The 25,561-nt window shown below is 44.9% G+C and overlaps 3 protein-coding genes across 4 annotated transcripts; 2 read left to right on the plus strand and 1 right to left on the minus strand.

The window, feature by feature from the left end:
* Positions 1-2,028: 2,028 nt before the first annotated feature.
* On the minus strand, positions 2,029-3,889 carry nupr1b (nuclear protein 1b). The gene is made up of 3 exons (XM_026163885.1): positions 3,710-3,889; positions 3,496-3,631; positions 2,029-2,278 (listed from the first exon to the last, which is right to left on the minus strand). The coding sequence occupies exons 1-2, from the start codon at positions 3,804-3,806 to the stop codon at positions 3,504-3,506; spliced, it is 225 nt and encodes a 74-aa protein (XP_026019670.1). The 5' UTR covers positions 3,807-3,889; the 3' UTR covers positions 2,029-2,278; positions 3,496-3,503.
* A 9,462-nt stretch (positions 3,890-13,351) lies between these two features.
* On the plus strand, positions 13,352-17,142 carry sgf29 (SAGA complex associated factor 29). Of its 2 annotated transcripts, none has more exons than XM_026163883.1 (10): positions 13,352-13,468; positions 13,901-13,974; positions 14,057-14,132; positions 14,208-14,280; positions 14,688-14,752; positions 14,840-14,969; positions 15,331-15,477; positions 15,563-15,598; positions 16,154-16,316; positions 16,819-17,142. In XM_026163883.1, the coding sequence occupies exons 2-10, from the start codon at positions 13,909-13,911 to the stop codon at positions 16,933-16,935; spliced, it is 873 nt and encodes a 290-aa protein (XP_026019668.1). In that variant the 5' UTR covers positions 13,352-13,468; positions 13,901-13,908; the 3' UTR covers positions 16,936-17,142. The 2 variants fall into 2 exon arrangements, with proteins under 2 accessions (XP_026019668.1, XP_026019669.1); XM_026163884.1 differs by lacking the exon at positions 13,352-13,468 and adding an exon at positions 13,484-13,747.
* Positions 17,143-19,002: 1,860 nt separating this feature from the next.
* nfatc2ip (nuclear factor of activated T cells 2 interacting protein) lies at positions 19,003-25,495 on the plus strand. Its single transcript, XM_026163882.1, has 9 exons — positions 19,003-19,106; positions 21,744-21,842; positions 23,042-23,102; positions 23,182-23,299; positions 23,389-23,469; positions 23,557-23,800; positions 24,018-24,162; positions 24,768-24,883; positions 24,967-25,495. The coding sequence occupies exons 1-9, from the start codon at positions 19,095-19,097 to the stop codon at positions 25,126-25,128; spliced, it is 1,038 nt and encodes a 345-aa protein (XP_026019667.1). The 5' UTR covers positions 19,003-19,094; the 3' UTR covers positions 25,129-25,495.
* The last annotated feature ends 66 nt before the right edge of the window (positions 25,496-25,561 follow it).

A 25,561-nucleotide genomic window follows, 5' to 3' on the forward strand; every position in this document is an offset into this window, starting at 1 on the left:
GCTCGCTGAGTGTAGAAACCTGTGGGATGATTTTTACTCCACATAAAAACCCAAAAGGTCGTCGGCGCATCTTTGATTGTGGGGACGTCTTTGATTGTGGGGACGTCTTTGATTGCGGGGACGTCTGAGCGTTGAGTGCGGTTTCATCACCTGCTGCTGCTCACAGCTCTGCAGCTTGTCCCGAGTTTCAGTGTGAGCTCCGCAGAGTCCGTGTTACGTAACGCTGCGCTGTTGCATAAGCTCGCATCTAAAACTGCAGCACAATAAACTTCAGTGTGATCAGACACTTTTCTCTGAGTCCTGCTCAAAGTCTGTGCTCACAGAACAACAGGGCCAGAGTCCAAGTGGAGCCAGGCAACACATCACTGTGACCTGTAAAGTCCTCACACACTTCACACATACCAGACTCTCAATGGCTGAGAGATGCTGCCCCCTGCTGGACGATCCATGCTCTCCACCAGTGTTGGTCAAGTTACTTGAAAAAGGTAATCAGTAACTAATTACTGTCCTGGTCGTTGTGTCCTTGGGCAAGACACTTTACCCTACCGCCTACTGGTGTTGGCCAGAGGGGCCGATGGCGCGATATGGCAGCCTCGCTTCTGTCAGTCTGTCCCAGGGCAGCTGTGGCTACAACTGTAGCTGCCTCCACCAGTGTGTGAATGTGAGAGTGACTGAATAGTGGCATTGTAAAGCGCTTTGGGTGCCTTGAAAAGCGCTATATAAATCCAATCCATTATTATTATTATTTAAACCTATTTTCTGCACATTCCAGCACATAAAATAAAATATTTTTTGTGTTTACACTCAGTCTTTCAAACAGATGCAAGTAAAACACAGCAGAAAATAAATAAAGTCAGAGACTCAGCGGTCCTGTTGCTCTATTTTCACCTGTAAAGCAGGAGTGGGGTAGGCGGAGGTTTACCCTGGTGCAGGTGTGCAGCGGTCAGTGGAAGGATCCGTAAGTTTCTCTGTGAGTTTCCCATTACGTCGTAGCTACTCGGTGCTTGTTGGAAGTTTAGGGGTTTTTTCGCTGTAAAAAGAAGTTTTCTTCCCACGCACGATGGACGCTAATGTTTTTGTCACTTTTTATGGAATCAAACTCAAAGTAAGGTCAGTACTTCCACGCTTTAAACGCTGCACGCTCATACTCTCTCCCACAATCGATATGTGATCCACTGTTGATCTGCACACAGCTGTTGTCACTAACGTCACACTCGCTTACGTCACTGTCGTGAGACATTCTCGCAAAAAAATCACGGTTTTAGTAACGCAGTAACGCAGCGTTCCTACGGGAAAGTAACGGTATCTAATTACTGTTTTTGCAATAGTAATCCCTTACTTTACTCGTTTAGTTTACAGTAGCCCCTTACTCTAACCATAACTCACTGTAACCCTGTGTGAGTGCTGCTGGTGAAGTTACATCGCTGCTACACGTTCTCAGTGTTTCCATCTTCGTGGCGTCACAATCACTTTGTTTCATCACTTTGCAGATGAGATTGACCTTTAACCTGCACATTTTCACCTCTTCACCTGCATTCAAACAGCTCTGCCTGAGGAAGTGCAGCTGGGGTTAGCCGTACCAGACTCCATTCACAAAAACAAGATTTTACCTCATAAACTGAGTTGTCTGCTTCTGCTGTGATTGGTTCGCTTTAAAACCTTTCTTGCTTCAAATGACGGCCCACCAACTGCAACGGTTATATTTAGAACATTTTCACCTGTTTACCCGTCATAAGAGATGTCCTCCCGATCCCTTAGCAGCACTCAGCAGCAGTGCATCACTCCTGTGATCTGAAAGCTTTAATTCCTGCTTTTGTCAGTGGAGTCTGGTGCTTTGTTTCAACAAGCTGTCAGAGTGTGCTTCACATTTAGAACATCCACAAAAGCTCAGACGTTGGTATTTAAACACGTTAGTGTGGCTCTGAACTTTCTAGGCTCTCTTTCCTGGCGCCTCACTACATCCATCTTTTATATACAGGCTGTGTTCTTTCACTGAGGCCTAAAAGGAAGAAACAATGAACACTCTCATTTCAGTTTAACAAGTCTTTAATCGTAAAAACAAGTTTAAAAAACATCCTTAAGAATGAGCCATTTGCCGCCACCGCAGTCTCGGTGCGCGGTCGCGGTCCAAGTGGGGACCCAGGGGTACGCCGCCTCAGGTGAGAGCTCTCTAACACCTGCGGGCCCATCGGAGCTCAGATGCTCCTGCCATCTGCACGTGTCGTTCTGTCGCCAAGGACGCCATGGTCGGTTTCCGGGATGAGCCGTCCGAGATTCCCTTTAGTGGAAAAGAAAAATATAAAATAATTAATTAAAATAAATAAACACGAGGAGTTCAAGCATCTATTTACCAACAGCAGCACCATGTGTTAAAAATCTGTTTTAAAAAAATCCAAAATTAAAATTTTCCATGTTTTTCTTCATTTACAGTTTCATTAGGTGATCTGTCAGGTACATCTACGAGTTTATCCTGTAGGATTAAATCATAATAAAGCTTAAAAATGATGTAAGAACTGTATCGGTTCTAAATGACTTGCAGTACCTGCACAGGCCACCAGGAGGACACGTAAGAAGAAAAGAGATGAGGAGGAAGGAGGAGGAGGAGGACAAGGGAGAACATGAAGAAGACGAACAGGGATGTGGAAAAGAAGGAGGATGGAGAAGGCTTGGGGTGGGGCAAAGAAGGAGAGGAAGAGAGAGGAGCAGGAGGAGGAGATAAGAAGGAGGAGGATTGTAGAAGTGTACAAACTTCTACTGGAAATCTGCCCATTCAAACTATGAACCTGGTGATGACGTGCAGGAGGCGAAGGGCAGGAGTTAATAAACAGTTTTGTTCTGAGGGAATTCGTATTCTACGGGAAATATATTACATATATTTTAGCTAAAACAACAACTATGCTGTTTTTTCACACATGACGTCACTACTCCTCAACCTTAACTGTTAATTAACAGCTGGCTTTAAATTCAGCTGTTAATTAACAGTTAATTATTGTTAATAACTGTGGAGCAAGCGCAGTTTAGGAAAAGGCCTGATGTGGTACAGTATGCTGTGTTCCAAACATTCGTTTAAAAATCGACGATTTCAGATTCAGACCGATCCTCGAGCAAAGAAACCGAGAATATGGATTCAAAGTGGACCGCCTACACAGGAAACACGCTGCCTAAAATTCGGCGCACGACTCGATATAAAAATTAACTTTGGACTCTTTTCTGAGAGCTGTAAAGTCAAAGCGTGGCAGCAAAAGTGCTGCGGTAGAGGCTTAAATTCAAGTTCTTCACGCGGCGCGTCTGGCGTCACATTTGCCCAGTTCCAGCGTTCCAAACAGCCACAGACCAGACAGCGTTCAGAAATCTGCCCGTTTTGACGTGTTTATGGCCTCTGTCAGTGCAAACGGACTCATGTGAGTCAGACGCCTTTGCTCTGACTGAAACAGCATTCCTGCTTTACTTCGGCGCACAGTTACTGACACACAAACACGGTTTTCCCGGGTTTACCTCAATATTCACTCCTTGTCTTTCTTCTCGCTGTTCTGGAGCTTCTCCACGATCTTGCGCTCATGTCCTGCGGGGTTGTTTCTGTTGGTGTTGTCGCTGGCCTCCTTCTTTGTCCTGCCCTTCCGAGCCGAACCTTCTGCAACAGAAAAACTAAAGCAGTGAGTTTCCCGGGCCCGGAACACGAACCGGGCCGAACCAGGACAGGTTAGCTCACCTGCGTATTTATCCGTCAGGTTATAGTACTCGTACTCGTCGTAGTACTCGTCCTCAAACTTGGTGGGCTTCATGTTTTTCACGTCGACGTGACTCATGTTTGTTTTTCCACAAGTTTGTCAGAGATCTTTGCGTCTGCGCAGTAAGCCTCTGTGTTCGCAGGTTTGTCTGTTTTTCGTCTTTCTGTGTTTATATATGAGAAGCATGCAACTCCTCCTCCTTCTCCTCCTCCTCCTCCTGACTCCTCCTGCAGGGCTCCTCTTTCCTCTGCACTAATGTTGCATCAGCCACAGAGCTGCATGCTCTGGATAACAAGAACACACTCTTTGTGTCAAATACACAACTTTTTGTCTCATGTTTCTACTTTTTTTTTTTTAAGTCACATTCAGTATTTCTTCTCATAGCTTTAAACCTTTGTTTACATAGTTATTAGCTCTCGTTGGTTCTTACAGCTAATTCTCACTTACTTGGCTGGATACTCTTGTTTTGGTACTTTTTATATACCCACCAAGGTATCCTAACTTTCCTTCACCTGTCCTGTTTCTGAGCATGAAGCTTGTGTTATCTTCATCACATGCTGACACTCAGGTGTGCGGTGAATACCTGACACCTGTGTACGTGGTCTCTGGTCCTGTGACTCCTGTGAGACCCGACCTTGGTTCCCCCGGATGATCCCGGGTCTGTTTTCTTTGGTTATCAGCAGCTGCTGTGGTCACATGACCCTGACCTGGTTCGTGGTGTTTATCTAAAGCTGCTCCACCTGCGCTGCAGTGTGACAGCAGATCACAGCCGTCCTGCAGAAATGTTTCCATTAATGTGACCCAGACTCATCTCCAGAAGCTTCACTGTGACTCTTGGAGCCTGGCTCCTCGGTTTGTTTCCTCTCATCACTCAGAGGTCCTTTCAGACACGATCGTAACCGCTTTCACTTTTGTTTTTCATATCAGTTTAAAAACTTACTTTATTGGAAAAACGTGCAGCTAAAACTGAAGATCCAAAGCAGCATGAAAGGACCGCTGCAGTTACTTATATTAGTTAGTGATATTAGCTTTGTTTCGGTGTCCTTGTGTCCACATTTATCTAATCTGTGTGGAACAAACTCTGGACTGAGCGTCTCAGAGGAACAAACAGAAGAACGAGCGCTTTGCTCTCTGCTCGTGGTTCAGATTCAGCACATTTTTACATTTGAGCTGTAAAACACTTCAGCTCAGCACAGGTGTCGCTTTCTGTCACAGAGACACACACAGACACACAGAGACACACAGAGACACACAGAGACACACAGACACACACAGAGACACACAGAGACACACACACACAGACACACACACACACAGACACACACAGAGACAGCCAGACACACACAGAGACACACAGAGACACACAGACACACACAGAGACACACAGAGACACACAGACACACACAGAGACACACACAGACACGCACAGACAGACACAGAGACACACAAACACACACAGACACACACAGAGACAGACAGACAGACACAGAGACACACACAGACAGACACACACAAACACACACAGACACACACAGAGACAGACAGACAGACACAGAGACACACACAGACAGACACACACAAACACACACAGACACACACAGAGACAGACAGACAGACACAGAGACACACACAGACAGACACACACAAACACACACAGACACACACAGAGACACACAGACACACACAGAGACACACAGACAGACACAGAGACACACACAGACAGACACACACAGACACACACAGAGACACACAGACAGACACAGAGACACACACAGACAGACACACACAGACACACACAGACACACACAGAGACACACACAGACACACACACAGACACACACACACAGACACACACACAGACAAACACAGACACACACACACACACACACACACACACACAGACACACACAGACACACACAGACACACACAGACACACACACACACAGACAGACACAGACACACACACAGACACACACAGACACACACACACAGAGACACACAGACACACACACACACACACACAGAGACACACAGACACACACACACACAGACACACAGACACACACACACACACACACACACACACACACAGACAAACAAACACAGACACACACACACACAGACAAACAAACACAGACACACACACACAGACATACACACACACAGACACACACACACAGAGACACACACACACAGACACACTTTTGAACTTTGAATTGACCGTTCTCTTTTTTCTCTTTTTTAGATCTAAGCTCATCACACGTGTGTTTGTTCGTCGTTCGTAAGTTTGATGTTTGATGTTATAAACGTATTTTAATCTTTCCGATGATGATTTTGTGTTTTTAGCAGCAAACTGTGGACGATCACGTCTTCGTGCTGCAGACTCAGTGAAACAGGATTTGTCAGACGTCGAGCTGAAATCTCGTCATTCTGCTGAATCGGGGAAACTTTGTCTCCTCGCGTTTGACTGTTTATCTCACAGTTTGAAATATTTCATGAATAACTGACTTTTTATGAAATCAGCCTTTTATCATGTTTATGTCGCAGCTCTAAGTCACGGCTGCATGTTTGCGCGTTTTAAACCGAGTGTGTAATCTGCAGGATGTGAGCTCAGGATGTTTACTTTGCTGCAGACGTGTGCGCAGTCACATGTGCGAGGCGTGTCGCGCTGCCAGAGAACACACAGCTCGCAGATATCAGCTGATATCAGCAGGTAAACATTAACCGCAGCTGGAAACTCGCTCAGGTGTTTTCATCTTCATGAATCCTTTCACTGCACGTTACACGCACTAACACAGCTGCAAACGTTTCCTGTTAAATCTCCTGAAATTGTTTCATTTATCGATCAAAGTCCCTAAAAATCAGCAAGAAAAGCAGGAAATCTTCACCTGAGAGGCCACTGATCGTTGGACCTGCTGAGGGTTTGGGGTGTACGCGCGTCCTCTCGTGCACTGGAGTCATTTTGGTTTTGGTTTTTTTACAGCTTCTTTGAACCAGTGTTTCCAGTTTTTATCCGTCTCAAACCAGCACAGCCACCTCTGATTTACTAAAGCCGGGGCCCAAAGTTTGTGCTGACGGGTTAAATATGAAAAAACACGGATGAAAAATGTGCGGTGCAAAAGACGAACAGTGATGATTTCTAAATGCTTTATCATAGAATTCCATGTATGTAAAACAAAGAATCATTTTAAGGTGAAATGATTGAACAGTTTTAATTCAGATCTTTCAAACACCTCGAACGTTTTAGTTCTTCTGATTTTGGACGTTTGGAGTTGAAACACAAACGTCTAAACGACTCAGCTGATGTGAACATAAGCAGGTCCTGATGACATCAGTCACGCCTCATTAATCTGCTGCTGAACAGTGTTGGTCAAATGACTTGAAAATAGTAATCAGTTACTTGTTACTGATTACTTCTCCAAGAAAGTAATCCCATTACTTTACGTAGGGTGTCTTGCATTGAAATCTGCTGCAATGACCTGGTTACTGCGTTCACCAGATATCAACACGATTCCGCTCCTCACGTGTTAACCTCTTCGACATGTCAATGGCTGTGAACACAGAGAAAGTTGTAAATAACTCATGAAAGAATAAAGTTACGTTGAAACCAAGCACACCATTGTTTTTCTTGTGACATTACCAAGAAGTTTGATGTGTCACATGACCCTCTTCCTATTGAAAAAACAAAAGTTGGCGGCCGCTTATCGGGGCCTGGAGCCTGGGGCTCGCTCGGGCCCCTTCGGGGGTGGGGTGCCCCCGGCCTCTCGGCCTGGGGCTCGGTCACTCAGGTGCAGCTGGCTGCCGGCGGAGCTCACGGGCGCGTCACTGCAACCCCCCCTGGCTTCTGCTCCGCGGCTGCTGAGTGAGCCCTCATCTGGGACTCTCCTCAGCTCTTTCTGGGACAGTGGCGCGGCTGCCCCTCTGTGGGTCTTCCTTGGTCTCTTGTGTTCTGGGGGCCTCTGGATGTCTGGAGTTTTGATCTCCTCCATACCTGCTTCACACCCTGGAGGACGGGGCTGTGGCCCCCCCACACTCCCTAGCAGATCGTTACATGGAGAAACCTTTGGAATACAAGCGCGCTGATCCACACAGGTATGCACACACGGGTGTTCACTGCTCGTAGACCCAAATTACACCTTTCTTGGCTGCTACTTCGAAGCACATCTGTCCTGCGTGCTGCACAACAACATTGAATATTTAGTATTTACTGCTGTTTACACTTAGCTAGATTAATGCGATGGTGTTGTGTTTAGTATGTTGCTTTGTTTTTTGGTTTTTTTTGTCTTTTTTTGCTTGTTTTCTATTCTTCTCTCAACAGGTGATCCAGGAGATTTTTATTTTTTTTCTCCCCCCCTTTCTCACTGTCCCTCTCCCCTTCTGTTTTTCCTTTCCTTCCTCTTTCTTTCTCCCTTTCCTATCTCTCACTCATGTCTGTCCCGTCTGTAACATCTGAAAATAAAATATAATAAATAATAAAAACAAAGATCGACCAAATGGACCAATACGGCAATGCCACGATGATCCATTTGGCAAAGTAAATCCATTGGGTCTCCTTGTTGGTCTTCAGACAACAATTCTGATGGCTAAAGAACCAAATGGGACAGGCGAAAAAAAAAAGAAAAAAAAAAAGAAAAAACAAAAGTTGTATCCAAGATGGCCGACTTCTAAATGGCCACCATGGTCGCCGCCCATCTTGAGGAGTTTGCCCCTCACATATACTAATGTGCCACAAACAGGACTTTAATATCACCAACCATTCCCATGTTGTTACACTGTATCCATAGAAATGGCCCACCCTGTACAATGTGTTTGATGTATGAAGCTAAAATTTCAGCGTGCACATTATAGCCGCTCAAACTTTGGACCGTAACATTTTTGTTCAAACTTTGACGGTCAAGAAGAAATGGAGCGACCCCGAATATTTTCACCTCGGTGCTTCCTGTCTCTTGCTCTTTTGTCACTTCCCACATGTGTAGTTATTGCTGCTCACTTCCTGTTTTATTTTGGTAGTCTCTCCTGGCCTTGATTCTTATCACCTGTGTCTCCCTGTGTGCAGGATTCAGGCGTTTTATTGTCCTGACTGGAAACTTTTACAGACAGTCGAGAAATGATCCACAAAGAGCAGAAAGAACTCCACATCCAAAATACACCAAATATACAAAATCATGACACGTAATCCTGCAGTAAAAAAATCACTACTGTGTGTAAAAACCACTAAAACGGTGCGGGGATGGCTCCGATGGCACATAAAAGGATTTAAAGAGGTTTTTGGTGCTGTTACTCATGCGGTAGAATCCACAGCAGCTCGGGCCTGTTGCTCTGCCTGCTGCTCGTAAACAGTATTTAGTTTGGTTCCAACATTTCCACCGATGAAGGAAAATATTTAAACTGATTCAACAAAAGTTAAAAACGTCATTTCTCTTCTATCAGAAAAAGCCCAGGCGTCGTGGCTCCTCCTGACCTCTGCTTCCACATCAGCCACGACCCAAAGTGTTTCTGTTGCTCCCTCCGGTATCTGAGCGCCTGATGTTGGACTGCAGTCCAGGGTGAGATTCTCTGAAGTCAGAGGACTAATGATGATGTCCTCTGTGACTTTAAGGATGTGCCTGTTCGCATGCTTGGACAGTTTGGACTTGTTATTTTACAGCTTAAATAAAGGTTTGCTTGTGGTTCCCATCAGCACACACAGCACAACTCTGCCTGAGCCTGACTCTGGACTTGATATTTGCTGTTCATGGGCGTCACTTTGGTTATCTGTCAGGTGTGTGCTGACCTTCTGACTGCTTCAGGGATCAATAAATAAAACCAATAACATCTGGATTGCAGGTAGAGAGTCGCTGTGTTTATCTGCGGCGTTTTTCCTTTGAGTGTCTCCTGCACGTCGCTGCTCTGTCACCTCGCCACAGATGGTAATGATTAACTGTCAGGATGTTTACCTGCAGAGTCGTGTCAGTGTCGGACGACACCAGCAGCACACGCCCGACAACAGGCTCCTCCTCCTCTCACCTGAGAGATAACCACCCATTTCTTCTAACAGAAAAACAACAGTCAGCAGGATTTTATTTTGAAAGGGCCGCTATCAGACAGCAGGTTTAGAGAAGACCTGACACGAGGAAATCAGGTTTCCTGTTTCAGAAGTAGTGATGGGCTTTCCGTCTCTTTTTAGAGAACAGGGTCTTCAGGTTGTTTTGTTCCTTTAATTAACTTATTACCAACAACAATATAAAATTAAGCAGAAAAGGAATTACTAATGTAAAAAGAAAAAACGTGGTTTTATTTATATATGTTTATATATAAATGTATACGGTGGCCCCTAGAGACAAAACACGTACAAACTCCAAAACACATTTCTAGCTTTAACTGAACTTCAAAGCAGAGCTACTAGATCACTTAAATGACACAATTGAAAGCATGTGTGTATTGTTTGTGTATTTATACACAGGCACTCATATATATTCAAATAATTAAAAAAAAAAAAGTTCATGTACCTGTTACTACCACACACCAAATCCGGTCGTTGGTACTTGCTGGCTTGTGTAGCCTCTAGGTAACAAAAGCTCAACACTGCCCCCTAGCATCCTGGAGCACTGCTGTTGTGTTTTGTACGTGTTTTGTAGGGGCCACCGTAAATATACTTTTATTTATTCACTCCACATAAAATGTAATAAATAAATCATATAATACAAAAACCAACTATTTAAAATTTCAGCTTTTTCCTTTTAAACAAATTTAAAGTGAAACAACACAAACACAGCAAACCACAACACAATTAAATATAAATTATAATATGAAAACAAAAAGAAGATGCATATTCTCTGTCATATGGACCTGCATGAATAAACTTTCTGAATCCTTTATTATCCACAGCTGAAAATAGTTGTGGATGATTACTATACCTTTCTAATGTGACCTTGTTGTCCCTGCTCTCTCTCTCCCTCCCGCTCTGTTCCTGTGCTACTGCGAGTGTAACTACCGCCCCGCCCCCCTCTGCCCAGTGCAAAGCACAAGGCTCGCGTGCAGAAAAAAGTGAGAGAGAGAGAAAGAAAAGAAAAAACATGGCTCCCAATAAGGAGCCGGCTCGTGTCGTTCGCTTCAAAGAGTCGGCTCTAAGAGCCGTTTAGTTCGCGAGCGACACATCACTATTCAGAAGTGGTGAAGACTCTGTCCTCAGCCTGGAACAAGTTTATTCCTCTTTCATGCAGCTGATATCAAAGAACCAATCAGAGGCCTTCATCTGCTCGCACACTGAAATCTTAATGAACTGTATTTATGATCAATTCAATTCAATTCAATCTTTATTGGCAGACTACATGTCCATAAAAACAAGACAAGAAACACACACACACAACTCCCCCCCCCCCCCCCCCCACACACACACACACACAACACAAGGTATACCATTAAATATATATATGTATTTAAATAAGTATATAAAGCATTAGTAAAAATATAAAACCATAATATACATAAAACACAATTACTTAAAATAAATCAATAAATACACAAACACTTTAACCAGTGCTTTCTGAGACTGGATGAGTAACGGGAACCACTCACTGTCGGATCTGTAAGTGCTAAAATTATACTGTTACTCGAACCATCCAGTCGTTCTCTAAAACTGAACATTAACTTTCTTAAAAGTGCTTTAAAAGTCCAGACACCCACAGCTACAAACATCTGACTGGCACTACCACTTCTAGGTATCCTGCAAAGGATTCTCATCGCATCATTATATGCAACATGCAGCTTCTGCATGCTACATTGTTTGTAGGATGACCACAAGGGGGCAGTATATAGCGGTGTGCAATACGCTTTAAACAAAGCCACTTTAACTGGAAGTGAACAAAAGCTGAATTTGCGTGCAATAGTATTTGCCTGCACATAGAGCTTACACCGCTGTCTGTATATGTCATCATCATCATTCATTTGCTCAGTAATAAAGTGACCGAGGTATTTCACCTTTTTATGAACTTCAAGAGTTTTTTGTGCCAGTTTAAACAAAGGGAAATTTAGCTGTTTATCCTGCTTGGTTCTACATATCAAAACAGCACTTTTAGCAGCATTGTACTCAATGTCATATTGCACACCATATTCAGTACAGACATTAAGAAGATCCTGTAACCCAGCACTGCTTGGACTAAAAACAACCAGGTCATCTGCATACATAAGATGATTTATCAGTGCTTCACCTAATATACACCCAGTGTTACAGGCTCTCAGCTGTATGGACAAATCATCAACATATAAATTAAATAAAATTGGAGACAAAATCCCACCCTGTCTGACACCATTGCTGACACCAAAGGGGGCAGAAATACTGCTTCCCCATTTAACCTGCATGTTCTGATGAGAGTACCAGTAAGAGAGAATCCTCACGATGTATTGAGGAACTCCCCGTGTCTTCAATTTATCAAAAAGTTTTCTGTGGTTCACTCGATCAAAAGCCTTAGAGGCATCAATGAAACACATGAGGACAGATGAATTTTTAGCCCTATACAACCTGACTATTTCCTTGAGTGCATATATGCACATGTCAGTGCCGTGCTTTGGTTTAAAGCCAAACTGATTATCCAGAGAAGAGATGAACACACTAACTCTATCAAACAGGATTCTTTCTAACACCTTAGATAAAATACTGGCTAGTGCAATCGGCCTGATCAATCAGTGATCGATGTGAGTTTAATGAAGCTTCAGACCCAGAAACACTGATCAGCGATCAATCACTGCATCTGTCCATCACTGTAATCAATCGCAGTGATAGAGACAAACCCGAGGAAACTAAGAGCGTTGATGCTTTTAATGGAGGCTGCAGAGCGTGAATGTGTGCAGTTATCAAACATGTGGATCACATGGATCACATGGATCACACGTCCACCAGAAAACTGAATCTGATCTTTATCTTCAGTTTATGGCTGAATCTTTAAAGCCATGGACTCCATCTTTCTTTCGAACGTGGCTCTGCTCTTCATATACTCGTAGCCATGGTGAATCCTGGTATCGGCCTGGTCTGTTTTTTTTTTTTTTTTAAAAAGCGTTTTTTTTTAACATGAAGGGGATCTGTGGAAGGTTTATCCCTCCTCTCGCCCTGTGACAGCAGGGACAGACTCCAGATTCAGATTACTCAGTAAAAAAACATAAATCAAAACACAGGGTCAGGCTAGGAGAGAAGAAACTGGAATTTGTGACATTATAGTTGCAAGTTCACAAAAACACACACACACACACACACACATTTTCTGTTTAATATTTCTTAAATATTTCTTTCTTGTAAATTTCCATTTTTAAACTCGCTCTGTCTCCTTCTTCTTACCCCACCCTATATCTTGACAAAGGATCACAAATTTCCTCCAAGGAAACACTAGATTACCACAGAGGCAACTGTAAACAGCACAGGTAACGGGAAAGAGACAAAATGTTTGTACACAAAAAAATAACAGCAAAGAGCTGGGAAAATCTTTAAAAACCAGAAAATAACTGCACACAAATAAATTACAGATAAATAATGAATGGCTACAAAGGGTATAATAAAGTCACATAAGTACAACAAAAAGAAATACAATTTTTAAAGTAAAATGTTTACGTTTTTTAAGCGCCCCGTGTATGTAGTACCACACTCCTCCCAGTTGGTGGCAGTGTGTTCACCGAAACTGCTGCACACGATTAGTACCAAAGAAGAAGAACAGAAGGCCAGTACCTGCGGTTCCTGAGTTGAGCGCAAATAATAGAAGAAAGCAGCTCGGTGAGGAGGATTGGGAGCTGGTTTTGAGGGAAATATGACGCTTATTCCGATCATTGATCTATCTGAGTTGAATATATATTGCTAATGGTTTTCTTTAATCCGATTTTTGGCGTTACGAAGCATTTCCGAGCCGTTTTTGTCTGTAGCGAACTTTACACCAAACCCCGTTCAGAAATCTTTTATTTAAGACATCCCGTGTTTTCCAGAAAACACCCAACACACATAGAGCACGACTTCAGTTATGTTACATACGAGTATTGATTCGGAACTTTATATCCAGTATGTTATGACCGCGGTGATCGAAATGTTCAGACTATTTGTGCTTTGTGAAGTGTTCACCGTCATTAAAACCGCCTTAAAGTAGACGTTTTTTAAATGAGGTTTTGTATGTTGTAACTAAGCGCTGCTGTTTGATGCTCCACATCCTCACAGGTTAAATCATGTCCGCTGACCCCAAGATTGCGGAGCTGCTCACTGAGCTCCACCAGCTCATCAAGCAGACACAGGTCAGTATTGATCCGCTTCCTTTGTGATTGATCAGGTCAAGCTTTGATCACATCCTAATTACCTGCACTCGGCCCGCTTCAGGAGGAGAGGTCACGCAGTGAACACAACCTGCTCAACATCCAGAAAACGCACGAGAGGATGCAGACTGAGAACAAGAGTGAGTGTCAGCAGCTTTGAGCACATGTGCTGAATTTGTCGTGTGGTCCTAAACGTGGACGTGTGTCTCCTGCAGCTTCTCCGTACTACCGCACCAAGCTGAGGGGGCTCTACACCACGGCCAAGGCAGACGCTGAGGCGGAGTGCAGGTGAGGGGCCACTGAGCATGACCTTTAACCTTTAAATATCATGGTGATCTCACTTATATGTTATACAGGAGACTTCCAGTCTCAAGCTTGTTACTGTTTTGTTTAAATAAAGGTTATACAAATGAAAAAATAAAGGGGGACAGATGCATGAACACCATGACTGAAGCGCAATAAGCAGTAATTTCCTCTGAGTACAGACTGAGACTCTGTTGGAGCCTTTTTAATGACATCATGTGACCAGTAATATGGCTGCTGTGAGGTCACTGCACGAACAGGCGGCCCAACAACCTGAGCTCGGGTTTCCGTTCATGTCGCCTTTCTAGCCTGTTCGTTTTCACATTTCTACTAAGAGTGAGTGAAAATCACCTTTTTCTTCTTCTTTTGTGTCTTTTCCTTCCGCCTCTCAGCATTCTGCGTCACGCCCTCGATAAGATCGCAGAAATCAAGTCTTTGCTGGAGGAGCGGCGGATAGGTGCGTGTCCGGTATTCGGCCTCTCACATCTGCAGCTGGACTTCCTGTTTCATGTGACACAAAACTCACCTGTCTGTCTGTCTGCAGCTGCAAAGATGGCGGGCGTTTACAGCGACAGTGACCCTCCCAGGAAGACGATGAGGCGTGGCGTCCTCATGACGCTCCTCCAGCAGTCGGCCATGACACTTCCTCTGTGGATCGGGAAGCCGGGGGAGAGGTAGGTGGTACTGCCCCAACGCCGGTGGCCACAATATTGGGCTCTAGTGACGTCCCCACAGCGCCATGGAAACACCTCAGATGGTGTTAAAGAGCAGCTTTGTGTCCTCGCCCAGGCTTCCTGTGAGGTCACGTCTTTATTTCAGGCTTTTATGCGTTTCTTTCACCATCACGTTAAACGGTGGTGGTGAGGCATCTTCTCTTTAAAAACGAGGACGTCACGTTTATCCGCCGAGTGTCTCTTCTGTTCCCGCCATGAGCAGCGAGCGGCACCGGCTTGTCGGTAGCTTGTACCCGATGCTCAGGTGTGCTCCGGCTGACTTTCTGAGGTAGCATCTTCTCTGTGACTCCTCCCTCTCCAGCCCTCCTCCTCTGTGCGGGGCGACCCCTGCGAGCAGTGACTACGTAGCCAAACAGGGAGACAAGGTGGCGGCGAGGGTGAAGAGCGTGGAGGGCGACGAGCAGTGGATCCTGGCTGAGGTGGTCAGCTACAACCATTCCACCAACAAGTAAGAACACGTGACCGTTTGTGGCGACGCCTGCGTGGTGTAATGCGATCATCAGCCTCTGACGCCTCCTCTGCTCCCCCTGCAGGTACGAAGTGGACGACATCGACGAGGAGGGCAAAGAGTGAGTTCCTCTTCGTTATGTTCTCTGACAGGAACAACGTGAAGGGCTTTCACGTTGAAGCTCGGACCGCAGCGAGGCTTTGTGAGCGAGGCCGAGTACGACTCCCAGCTTTAGCCAGAAGCAAGTGTTTATAGGATTTTACATCTGCTCTGGTTCTTCGTCTCTTCTCAGTGTTTTCCTCCTCCCGCTTTTCCTCGTCGTCTTTCTTCTTAGAGTCGTTCTCGTGCTGCAGATTTTTGTCCCTTCGCCTGTTTTTCGTGGACTTTCCTCCATTTTCAGTTTCCATCATTTTTCAGATCAGTGTACAGACGTTAAAATCAGAGGCTGGTTTATATGGGACGGTTTAAACCTGATTGCCACGCCTCTGACTCATTCATGAATGCAGTGATTGTGGGCGGGGCTTGTATGTTTCAGCGCGCGAAACGTGTGTTGATCTTGTCACAGAGGAGTAAACTGTGCCGGGTCTGTGGGAGAATCTCAGCAGCTTGTTCTCTAAAAGTGACAAATCTGCTCCTCCTGCTTCTTCTTCTTCTTCTTTGTTTTCTGAGCGAGCAGGCGGCACATGCTGAGCAGACGGCGGATCATCCCTCTGCCGCAGTGGAAAGCCAACCCGGAGACGGACCCCGAGGCGCTGTTCAGTAAGGACCAGCTGGTGCTGGCCCTTTACCCTCAGACCACCTGCTTCTACCGAGCGCTCATCCACACGCCGCCGCACAGGGTGAGGTTTTATTTTGACAGGCGCGTCTGTGACGGGTCAGCCTCGGCTCAGGGAACGCCGATTAATAAAAGTCTTTTCATGTTTTATCCTCTATGAGTTTATTCTGTGTAACGTTTATTCCAGAGTCGTTATAGCTTCTGCATAGACTGTAGATAAAAGATGCACGTGGCCACTGTCACGTCATCCTCTGGTTTCCAAACATTCGTGTTTTTGTTACTGTGACGTTGGCTTTTGGCGTCGGAAGTGACGGCGCGCCGACTTAGAGCCAAAGCTGATCAGCCGAAAACCACTGGGTGATGTCACAGACACTGCTTCCATCTTCTCTGTACAGTCTGTGGGGATTGACTCATTATAGGAGCCTCTAGTGGACATCAGAGGAACTGCAGCTGCTTCAGCCGCAGAGACAGAAACTGTGACTGAGAGCTGTTAATAAAGTGTGTGTGTGTGTGTGTGTGTGTGTGTGTGTGTGTGTGTGTGTGCGTGCGTGCGTGTGTGTGCGCAGCCTCAGGACGATTACTCGGTGCTGTTTGAGGACACGTCGTACCCTGACGGTTACTCACCGCCGCTCAACGTGGCCCAGCGCTACGTGGTCGCCTGCAAAGAGAACAAGAAGAAGTGAGCGGCGGCGGTGGGACCAAACGTCCATGTTTATAAGAACACGTGTTCCTCAGTCTGATGCTTGTATCCCTGGGACTGATGTTGTTTCTTGTCAGCTCTCATCAGAGTGGGATTTGTATTGATCAGCTGATCAGATGTTGAACAGCAGGAAGCACTCGAGGAAGAAGAAAAAAACGTTTTTTTAATTTATTTTCAGGAAGTAAAAAAAACTCATTCATGTTTTATTCAAACTGTTTTGTTTTTTTACGTGTTCGTGTTTGTTGTTTAAAAAAACTGTGCACAGGTTTGTGTCCACGTCTCTTCTCTTTGTGTAAAACTGAGCATGACTCCAAAGTACAGACGCACAGGAAGTCGGTGAAACACACGACTCTCGTTTGAAACTAAAAGCTGTGACACGTGGAAACGTGATCTGCACGAGGAGCAGAAGCAGGGTACAGGTCCTGGGGTCACCGTCCTCGGGTCATGCTTGGACTTCCAGCTGTGTTTACTTGAAGGTTAAAAGAAAACCAGGTGCTTCAGTCAGATTAATACACGACAATCAATAGAATCCGAATATTCGTCCCTAAGTAAATTATGTGGGTTACAGTTGCTCCAGGACAGCAACAGACTGAACTGTTTAAACCATACAATATGTTCAGAGCTTACAAATTTAACAGAGAGATGACATAAAGCTTTATTAGTCCCACACGTTGGTCACTGCCAAAAATATTGTGGCCAAGTTTAAGAGCAGCAAGAGTTCAGAAAAACAATAAGTTAAAAATAGAATAACGTGCTACACAACAAGAGTAAAATGCTTTGTCATAGTAGGAAAAATTGCACATCAGGGAGACAGCTACAACTGTGTGAGTCTGCACAGGTGTGGTCATCTGCAGAGACCGACAGCAGCTGGAAGGAAAGACCTGTGAAATCTCCGTCCCACATCGTGGGTGCAGCAGATGAAGGAGCTGCTCAGGGTGTAACTGTGCATTAGTTGTACAGGGAGATGGCCACAGGCAGGAATGACTTCCTGTGTCATTCAGTGGTGCATTATGGGTAATCTCAGTCTCTCACTGAACGTGCTCCTGTGGCTAGCCAGCACGTCACGGAGTGGGTGGGAGGTGTTATCCAACATTGTCTTTGTCTTAGACAGCACCAGCCTCTCCGACACCACCCTAAGGAAGTCCAGCTCCGTCCCCACAACATGACTGGCCTTGAGGATCAGTTTATTCAGTCTGTGGGGGTCTGCGACCCTCAACCTGCTGCCCCAGCATGCAGCAGCATAGAGGATCGCACTGACCGTAACAAAAAATCCTGAGAATTGTCAGACAGATGTTAAATGACCTCAGCCGCTTCAGAAAATAGAGCCGAGTCTGGCCCTTCCTGTAAAGTGCAGTGGTGTTTTTAACCCAGTGTATGTGTACTCTGAGGTATTTATAGTCCTCCACATGAAGAAAGTTCTTTTAATGTGCTCCTGGCAGCACGAGGAGCCCACGCACGTGCTCCTCTCTTTATTTATTTTAATGAAGCATCTGAAACATCACACAAACTGTCAGTGTGCAGTTTGGAGGACGACAATCTCCAGCTTTGTTTTCATTCACACTGATCTCAGGAACGTAGTGTTTCCATTTCATATATTACCAGATATTAATGAGATTTTGTTGTATTTGTTATTTTTGTGATATTAAAATATTATATGAATTTCTCTTAAATTCACAGCTTGTTTTATAAGTTTGTCCATGTTTAAATGAAGTGTTTTTAATTCTAGTAAACTCACCTGTTTGTTTTTTCCACATAAATTCCATACTCTAAAGTACTTTAATTTGATCTTGTTCTTATAAGTTTGGGAATTTTTCTTATAATCCTTCAATTTTCAACCTTTTTTCCTCAAAAATATATTTTTGCTAGTTTTTTTTTGTTCTTGTAAACTGGACACTTGTTTTTCTCTGCAGAAAGCAGATTTTTCTTTAAGTTTTTTCTCCGAAATTCCAAATAACCTTGAAAATACTGAAACTGGTTCCTTAGTTTTTCCTTCAGTGTGTCTGATATCAGTTGTTGTTAGTTTGCATCTACAAGTTTTACAGTTACGGATCCACTAGAGTCCTTGAAGGCAGCACTGCCGCTACTGAGGCAGAATATCCCACAGTCCGTGAATGTTGCGGCGCCCCGCGGAAAGAAACAAACATGGCGGAAGCGGTGAGTGGGTGACAGGTCTGCTGGTGCTTTTTTAGTGATGAAACGTTACTGAAATCATGAATGTTGTGTTTAATTAGAAGGTTAGGGGCCTCCTGATTAGACCTACAGGAAGACGGAGGTGAGCAGCTTTGGCGGAAAGTCCGTTTAAATCGACTAACTGTGCGTTAGCGCGACGTTAGCTAACCTTAATCAGAGCGCTTCAAAATAAAAGTCAGGTATAGTTTCGCTTTCTTGTTTCTGCCGATGGCGTTAAGACAACAGAAAAACTGCGCCGAGGATCGCTGAAAGCTTTTTGCGAGGTTAAACTACAACCCAGCTCTGCTTTTAAACAAATGTAATCACTTTTAAACTTCTTGTTGATGTTTGGTTTGTTTTGGGGTCAGTTACGCAAAACAACAGACGGTGCACTAGACAGGGGGAAATACCAGTACAGGCAGGTGGAGAGTAGCGCGAGGGGGAAGAAGCTTTAACGTGGTTTGAAGACGGAGGAGGCCGAGGTGAAGATGTTGAACAGCAGGGACAGGATCAGAAACGAGTCCATCAGAGTAGTGATGGGTCGTTCGCGAACGAAATGGCTCTTAGAGCCGGCTCTTTGACGTGAACGACGCGAGCCGGCTCCTTATCGCGAGCCGTCACGTGGGGGTTTTTTTTTTTCTTTCTCTCAGCCTCTCTCTCGCACTTTTTTTCCGCTTCACTCTGCACGCGAGCCTTGGGCAGAGGGGGGAGGGGCGGTAGTTACACTCAGTAGCACAGGAACAGAGCCAGAGAGAGAGAAAGAGAGGCAGGGACAACAACATTAGAAAGGTATAGTAATCATCCACAACTATTTTCGGTTGCAGATGATAAAGGATTGAGAAAGTTTATTCATGCAGGTCCATATGACAGAATATGCATGTTCTTTTAGTTTTCATATTATAATTTATATTTAATTGTGTTGTGGTTTGCAGTGTTTTGTGTTCTTTTCACTTTAAATTTGTGAAAGGAAAAAGCTGAAAATTTAAATAGTTAAAAGTTGAAATGTGAATAGTTGATTTTTGTATTATATGATTTATTTATTACATTTTATGTGGAGTGAATAAATAAAAGTATATTTACGATGGCCCCTAGAGACAAAGCACATACAAACTTCAAATCACGTACGAACTCTGAAGCATGTACAAACTCCAAAACACGTAAAAACACGTACAAACTCCAAAACACGTACAAACTCCGAAGCACGTAAAAACTCCGAAGCATATAAAAACTCAGAAGCACATAAAAACTCAAAACACGTACAAAAGACAACAGAAGTGCTCCAGGATGCTGGGCGCAGTGTTGAGCCTTTGTTATCTTGTGGCTACACAAGCCAGCAAGTACCAATGACCGGATTTGGTGTGTGGTAATAACAGGTAAATGAACTTTTTTTAAATTATTAGAATATATATATGAGTGCCTGTGTATAAATACACAAACAATACACACATGCTTTCAATTGTGTAATTTAAGTGATCTAGTAGCTCTGCTTTGGAAGTTCAGTTCATGCTAGAAATGTGTTTTGGAGTTTGTACGTGTTTTGTCTCTAGGGGCCACCGCATATATTTATATATAAACATATATAAATAAAACCACTTGTTTTTACATTAGTAATTCCTTTTGTGCATAATTTTATATTATTGTTAATAATAAATTAATTAAAGCAACAAAACAACCTGAAGAGCCGGTTCGGAGCCGAAAGAGCCGGCTCTTTTTAGTGAGCCGAACCGAAAGAGCCGGATCTCTAAAAAGAGCCGGAAATCCCATCACTACATCAGAGGGACAGCTCAGAGTCAGGGAGGCTGAGATGGTCTGAGCATGTGCGGAGGATGACGATGGAGCTGCAGGGCTGGAGTGACAGAGGAGTGTGCTGGGATAGGAGGAGGCACATGAGCTGCTGTGGTGATCTCTGCAGGGAGCAGCAGGAAGATTCACTTTTAAACTCAGTACTGTGACATTTCTGTGTGAACTTTGGGGCTTTGAGGAACACATGCTTTCACATGCCACTTTATTAGATACATCTGTGATATTTAATTAAAGCAGAAGAATCAAACACTTTTATCAGAGGAACCTGGCGTGATGGTGGTGGAGGTGTTTAAAGTCAGCAAAGTGTTTTTAAGCAGGGTTGACTGCTGAGCCTGAGCATGCTGCTCCCACTGAGCACTGAAGTTAAACTTTAAATAAAGCTCTTTTTACTAACGGTGTTTTTTAGCTTTAGTTAACTGTAGTAACGTTGGTTCAAGTGGTTCTGGTCGTCCATCTTCTTCGTCTTATCCGGGGCCGGGTCGCGGGGGCAGCAGCCTAAGCAGAGGAGCCTGGACTTCCCACCTCCCCAGCCACCTTCTCCAACTTGTCCGGGGGAACAGCCGAGAGATATAGTGTGTCCTGGGTCTGCCCCGGGACTACTCCTGGCTGGTTTTGTCTAGTGTAGACTTTATGTTTGTATCTTAGTTAACAAAAATATTTTGTTGACATCTAGTTTTATTCGTAGTTTAGTTTTAGTTAACTATAACCCCAGTCCTGTGCTGCCTTACGTTATAGAAGTGTTCCTAATATTTTGGCCCCTGGTGTCTGTTGAAGGCGTCTCGTGCTGGACGTTTCTCTTACTTCTGTCTCTGTTCTCAGGTTCAGAGCAGCGACGTTCCACTCCCAAAGCCACCGCCAAAGCGCCGACGCATCCTCGACCCGTCAGCCATTGTCCCCGTGCCCATCTACTCCAACAAGGTAAGGAGCCAATAAGAGCCATGGAAGCTTGTTTGGATTAAAGTGAGCCGGACAACATGGACCAAGAATCATACATCACACTGTATCTCTGAGCTTCAGCTGTCAGACTTCAGAGGAGCTGGATTCTGTCAGAAGAAACTCAGTAAAATACATTATGTGGGGTGATATGGTACTACAAGGTCATTAAGATAAGATGGGGCCTGATTATTTAAGACCTTGTATGTGAGGAGCAGGATTTTGAATTCTGGATTTAACAGGAAGCCAAAACAGGAGAAATCTGCTCTCTCTTTCTAGTCCCTGTCAGGACTCTTGCTGCAGCATTTTGGATTAGCTGAAGGCTTTTCAGTGAGTTTTTAGGACATCCTGATAATAATGAATTACAGTCGTCCAGCCTGGAAGTAATAAATGCATGAACTAGTTTTTCAGCGTCACTCTGAGACAGGATATTTCTAATTTTAGAGATGTTGCACAAATGGAAGAACGCAGTCTTACATATTTGTTTAATATGTGCATTGAAGGACATGTCCTGGTCAAAAATGACTCCAAGGTTCCTCACAGTGTTACTGGAGGCCAAGGTAATGCCATCCAGAGTAAGAATCTGCTTAGATACCATATTTCTAAGCTTTTCAGGGCCGAGTACAATAACCTCAGTTTGATCTGAATTAAGAAGCAGAAAGTTAGCGGCCATCCAGGTCTTTATGTCTTTAAGACATTCCTGCAGTTTAACTCATTGGTGTGTATTATCTGGCTTCATGGACAGATAGAGCTGGGTGTCATCTGCATAGCAGTGTAAATGTATGCTATGTCTTCTAATGATGCTGCCTAAGGGAAGCATGTATAATGTAAACAGAATTGGTCCTAGCACTGAACCCTGTGGAACTCCATAATTAACCTCAGTGTGTGAAGAGGACTCTCCATTTACATGCACAAACTGGAGTCTATTAGATAAATATGATACTTTAATCTATCAGCTGTTCTTGTGATTTTCCTCTGTGAGTCAAATTGAATTGAAAAACATGTAAAAAAAAATTGTACATATATATAAATGACGTGTCATGCATTCCTCAGACATTAAGCTGTGATTCACTGTAGAGCAGTGCTGTGTCCCTTCAGTGGGAGGGGCTTAAATACATCTTCATGCAACATCAACCTGTATCACATGAACTAGATTGTCCTGATCCTGTGTTTTGTGTCTGCAGGTGAAGAGCAGTCTGCAGCTGAAGCCGACGGCAGCGCTGCTCACTGAAAAGACCGACACAGGTAACAGCTGACGCGCTTTTATCCACGCTCAGAGGAGCGGGTGATTTTCTGGCTTTAACCACTTCCTGTCTGTGAGCAGATGACGACGCAGACGACAGTTTGTTGTTGGAGTTTTCATCTCGAACCGAGCCGGTGCATTTCGTCACCCTCAGCGACTCCGAAGATGAACACGTGCAGAAGAAGGCGGAGCAGCGGCCGTGAGTCAGAACCCGCATCGTGCCCGAGCTTCCGAACTTTAAGCCGAGTTTAGTTTGAATTCGTTGCTGAGCCTCTTGCTTTATTTCAGAGACGCCGTGCGCTGTCCGTCCCCTCCTCCTCCAGAGAGTCCCGTACAGAAACAGTCCAGGGCGATGAAACAGAAGCTCAGGTGAGTCCGCGTGTGTGCTTCCTGTTTCGTTCTCCAGACACATCCGCTAAAGATCAGCGCTGGCTTTGTTTTTGTTTCCCGCCTCAGTGAGATCGACCAGAAGCTCCGGGCGGTGAGCTCCCTCCTCTCTCCAGAGCCTCAGGGCGGCCTGTCGAGACGGCGCCGAGGTCCTCCCATGTCACATCCTGAGTATGTGCGCGTGGACGACGACGATGAGGACGATGACGTCATCATCATGAGCCCGGAGCCGGAGTCAGAGAGCTCCTCAGTGCGAGAGATCCCGCTTAAGATCCGCTGCAGGACTGAGATCCACAAGATCCCGGTGCTGTCGGTACGTACAGGTAACAGCAGCGCAGGTTAATAAAAGGCCACTGTGCCGCGTTTCAGCAGGTGTGTTAAGCTCCGCCTCCACAGCAGTCAGAGTCACATTGATTGAGAAGTACTGACCCGGGGACCAGACACCCAACCCAGAGGATTATGGGCCCTTTTAACGTAATGTATGTTTAAGCATCCTGTCAGTTATTGATTGATTGATTGTCTTTTTTTAGTCGACGCCTTTAAGCGATGTGGTGACGCAGCTGTCTGTCATCCTAAATGTCCCGCCTCCTCGCCTCCTGCTGCTGAGGGAGGAAGAGGAGCTGCCGACGAGCGCCACCATCAGCGAGCTCGGCCTCGGCATCGCCGACATTATAGGTGAGTCCCAAACGCAAAGAGCCCCTGTTTGCAGTTTGTCCTCCGCACGGCGTCACCGTGGATTTTAAACAAACGCTCAACAAGATCCGAGGTCGATTCCACGGGTTCAACTGGTAGTTGTTGTATTTGCTGTTCACTGAAACTCTCAACGTGAGGTCCAGAGAGATGCTGGTGAAGGTGGGGGAGGTCATCATCAGGGTGAAGGACCAAAACAAGCCAATCAAACGGTACGAGAGACCAAATCACCAATCAGAACAGAGCGAACGCACCGAGCAGCTCAGCAACAGTAAAAGACCAGAAAACATTTAAAGTGCAGGAGGACAGAAAAACTGCTTCAGAGGTGTAACCACCTCCATCAGCGACACAATAACAGCTCCCACCGTCCTGAAGCTGTCTTGGTGTGCAGCTCGGTGATAATAAAGATTAACTGGCTCACTGTGTTGAGCAGGGGACTCTTATGTTGAAAGGGTTCTGCCCAGCACCGTTTCCTGTGTGTGGCCAGAGGGTGATATCAGACAAAGAAGGATTATTTTGAACTGTGATTCATGTGAAGCTGCTCTGATGGAGTCCCAGAGTGCAAAATGTTTTCTTCTTTGTGTGTTCAGAGTGTGTGGTCATGGCGGCGGAGGATGGAAGCCAGTCAGACGGTGATGGCAGCATCATCACTGTGAGGCTGCAGAGCAAAGACAGAGACTCTTCTCAGGAGTTCTCTCTGCACAGAGTTCGTACCTCCTCCTTCTCCTTGTTTCTCACAGCAGGGCGTTAACGCCGATGATGTAATGACGCCGTCTGTTTGTTCCTCAGGAGGCGCCGCTGAGGTCCATCTTCTTCCAGTACGTGTCCAAGATGTCTAACAAGGATCAGAAGAAAGTGCGCTTCCATTTCGACGGCTCCAAAGTGACGGGCAGCCAGACGCCGGCGCAGCTCGACATGGAGGACGGTGACATCATCGAAGTCTGGGTCTGAGTCGCCCACTTCAGCTCTACGGTTTATTTAAGCGTCACTGCGATCATTTCAGAGGTCACTTTATTGTCAGGTGCTGACGATGGGACACGGACAAAATGACAGCAAAATCCAAGCGCACCAATCAGGTCTTTAACCTTTCTGTGTCCACACTGAAGCCACTTCCTGTTTTTGTTTGTGAGTATTATTTTTATGAAAATCAAATAAAAGCAAAACAAGCTGACCTCACATTATGTGCATGAGTGAGGTCATGATGAAAAACCTCCACCTGTAAAGGGCAAGAACATGGCCGCCCTGGAGGCTCAATGTGAATGTGGAAGAGTACTGTAAATAAAAGATGGACACAGTTGGTCCTGAAAGGTGACGTTTACAGTGTTTGATGAAATGTGAAGGAAATGACCTGTTGGCTTTTTTGGACGTGATGATGTCGGTGACC

This window comes from Astatotilapia calliptera, chromosome 4 (assembly GCF_900246225.1).
Source record: "Astatotilapia calliptera chromosome 4, fAstCal1.2, whole genome shotgun sequence".
In the NCBI taxonomy this organism is placed as follows: Eukaryota; Metazoa; Chordata; class Actinopteri; order Cichliformes; family Cichlidae; genus Astatotilapia; species Astatotilapia calliptera.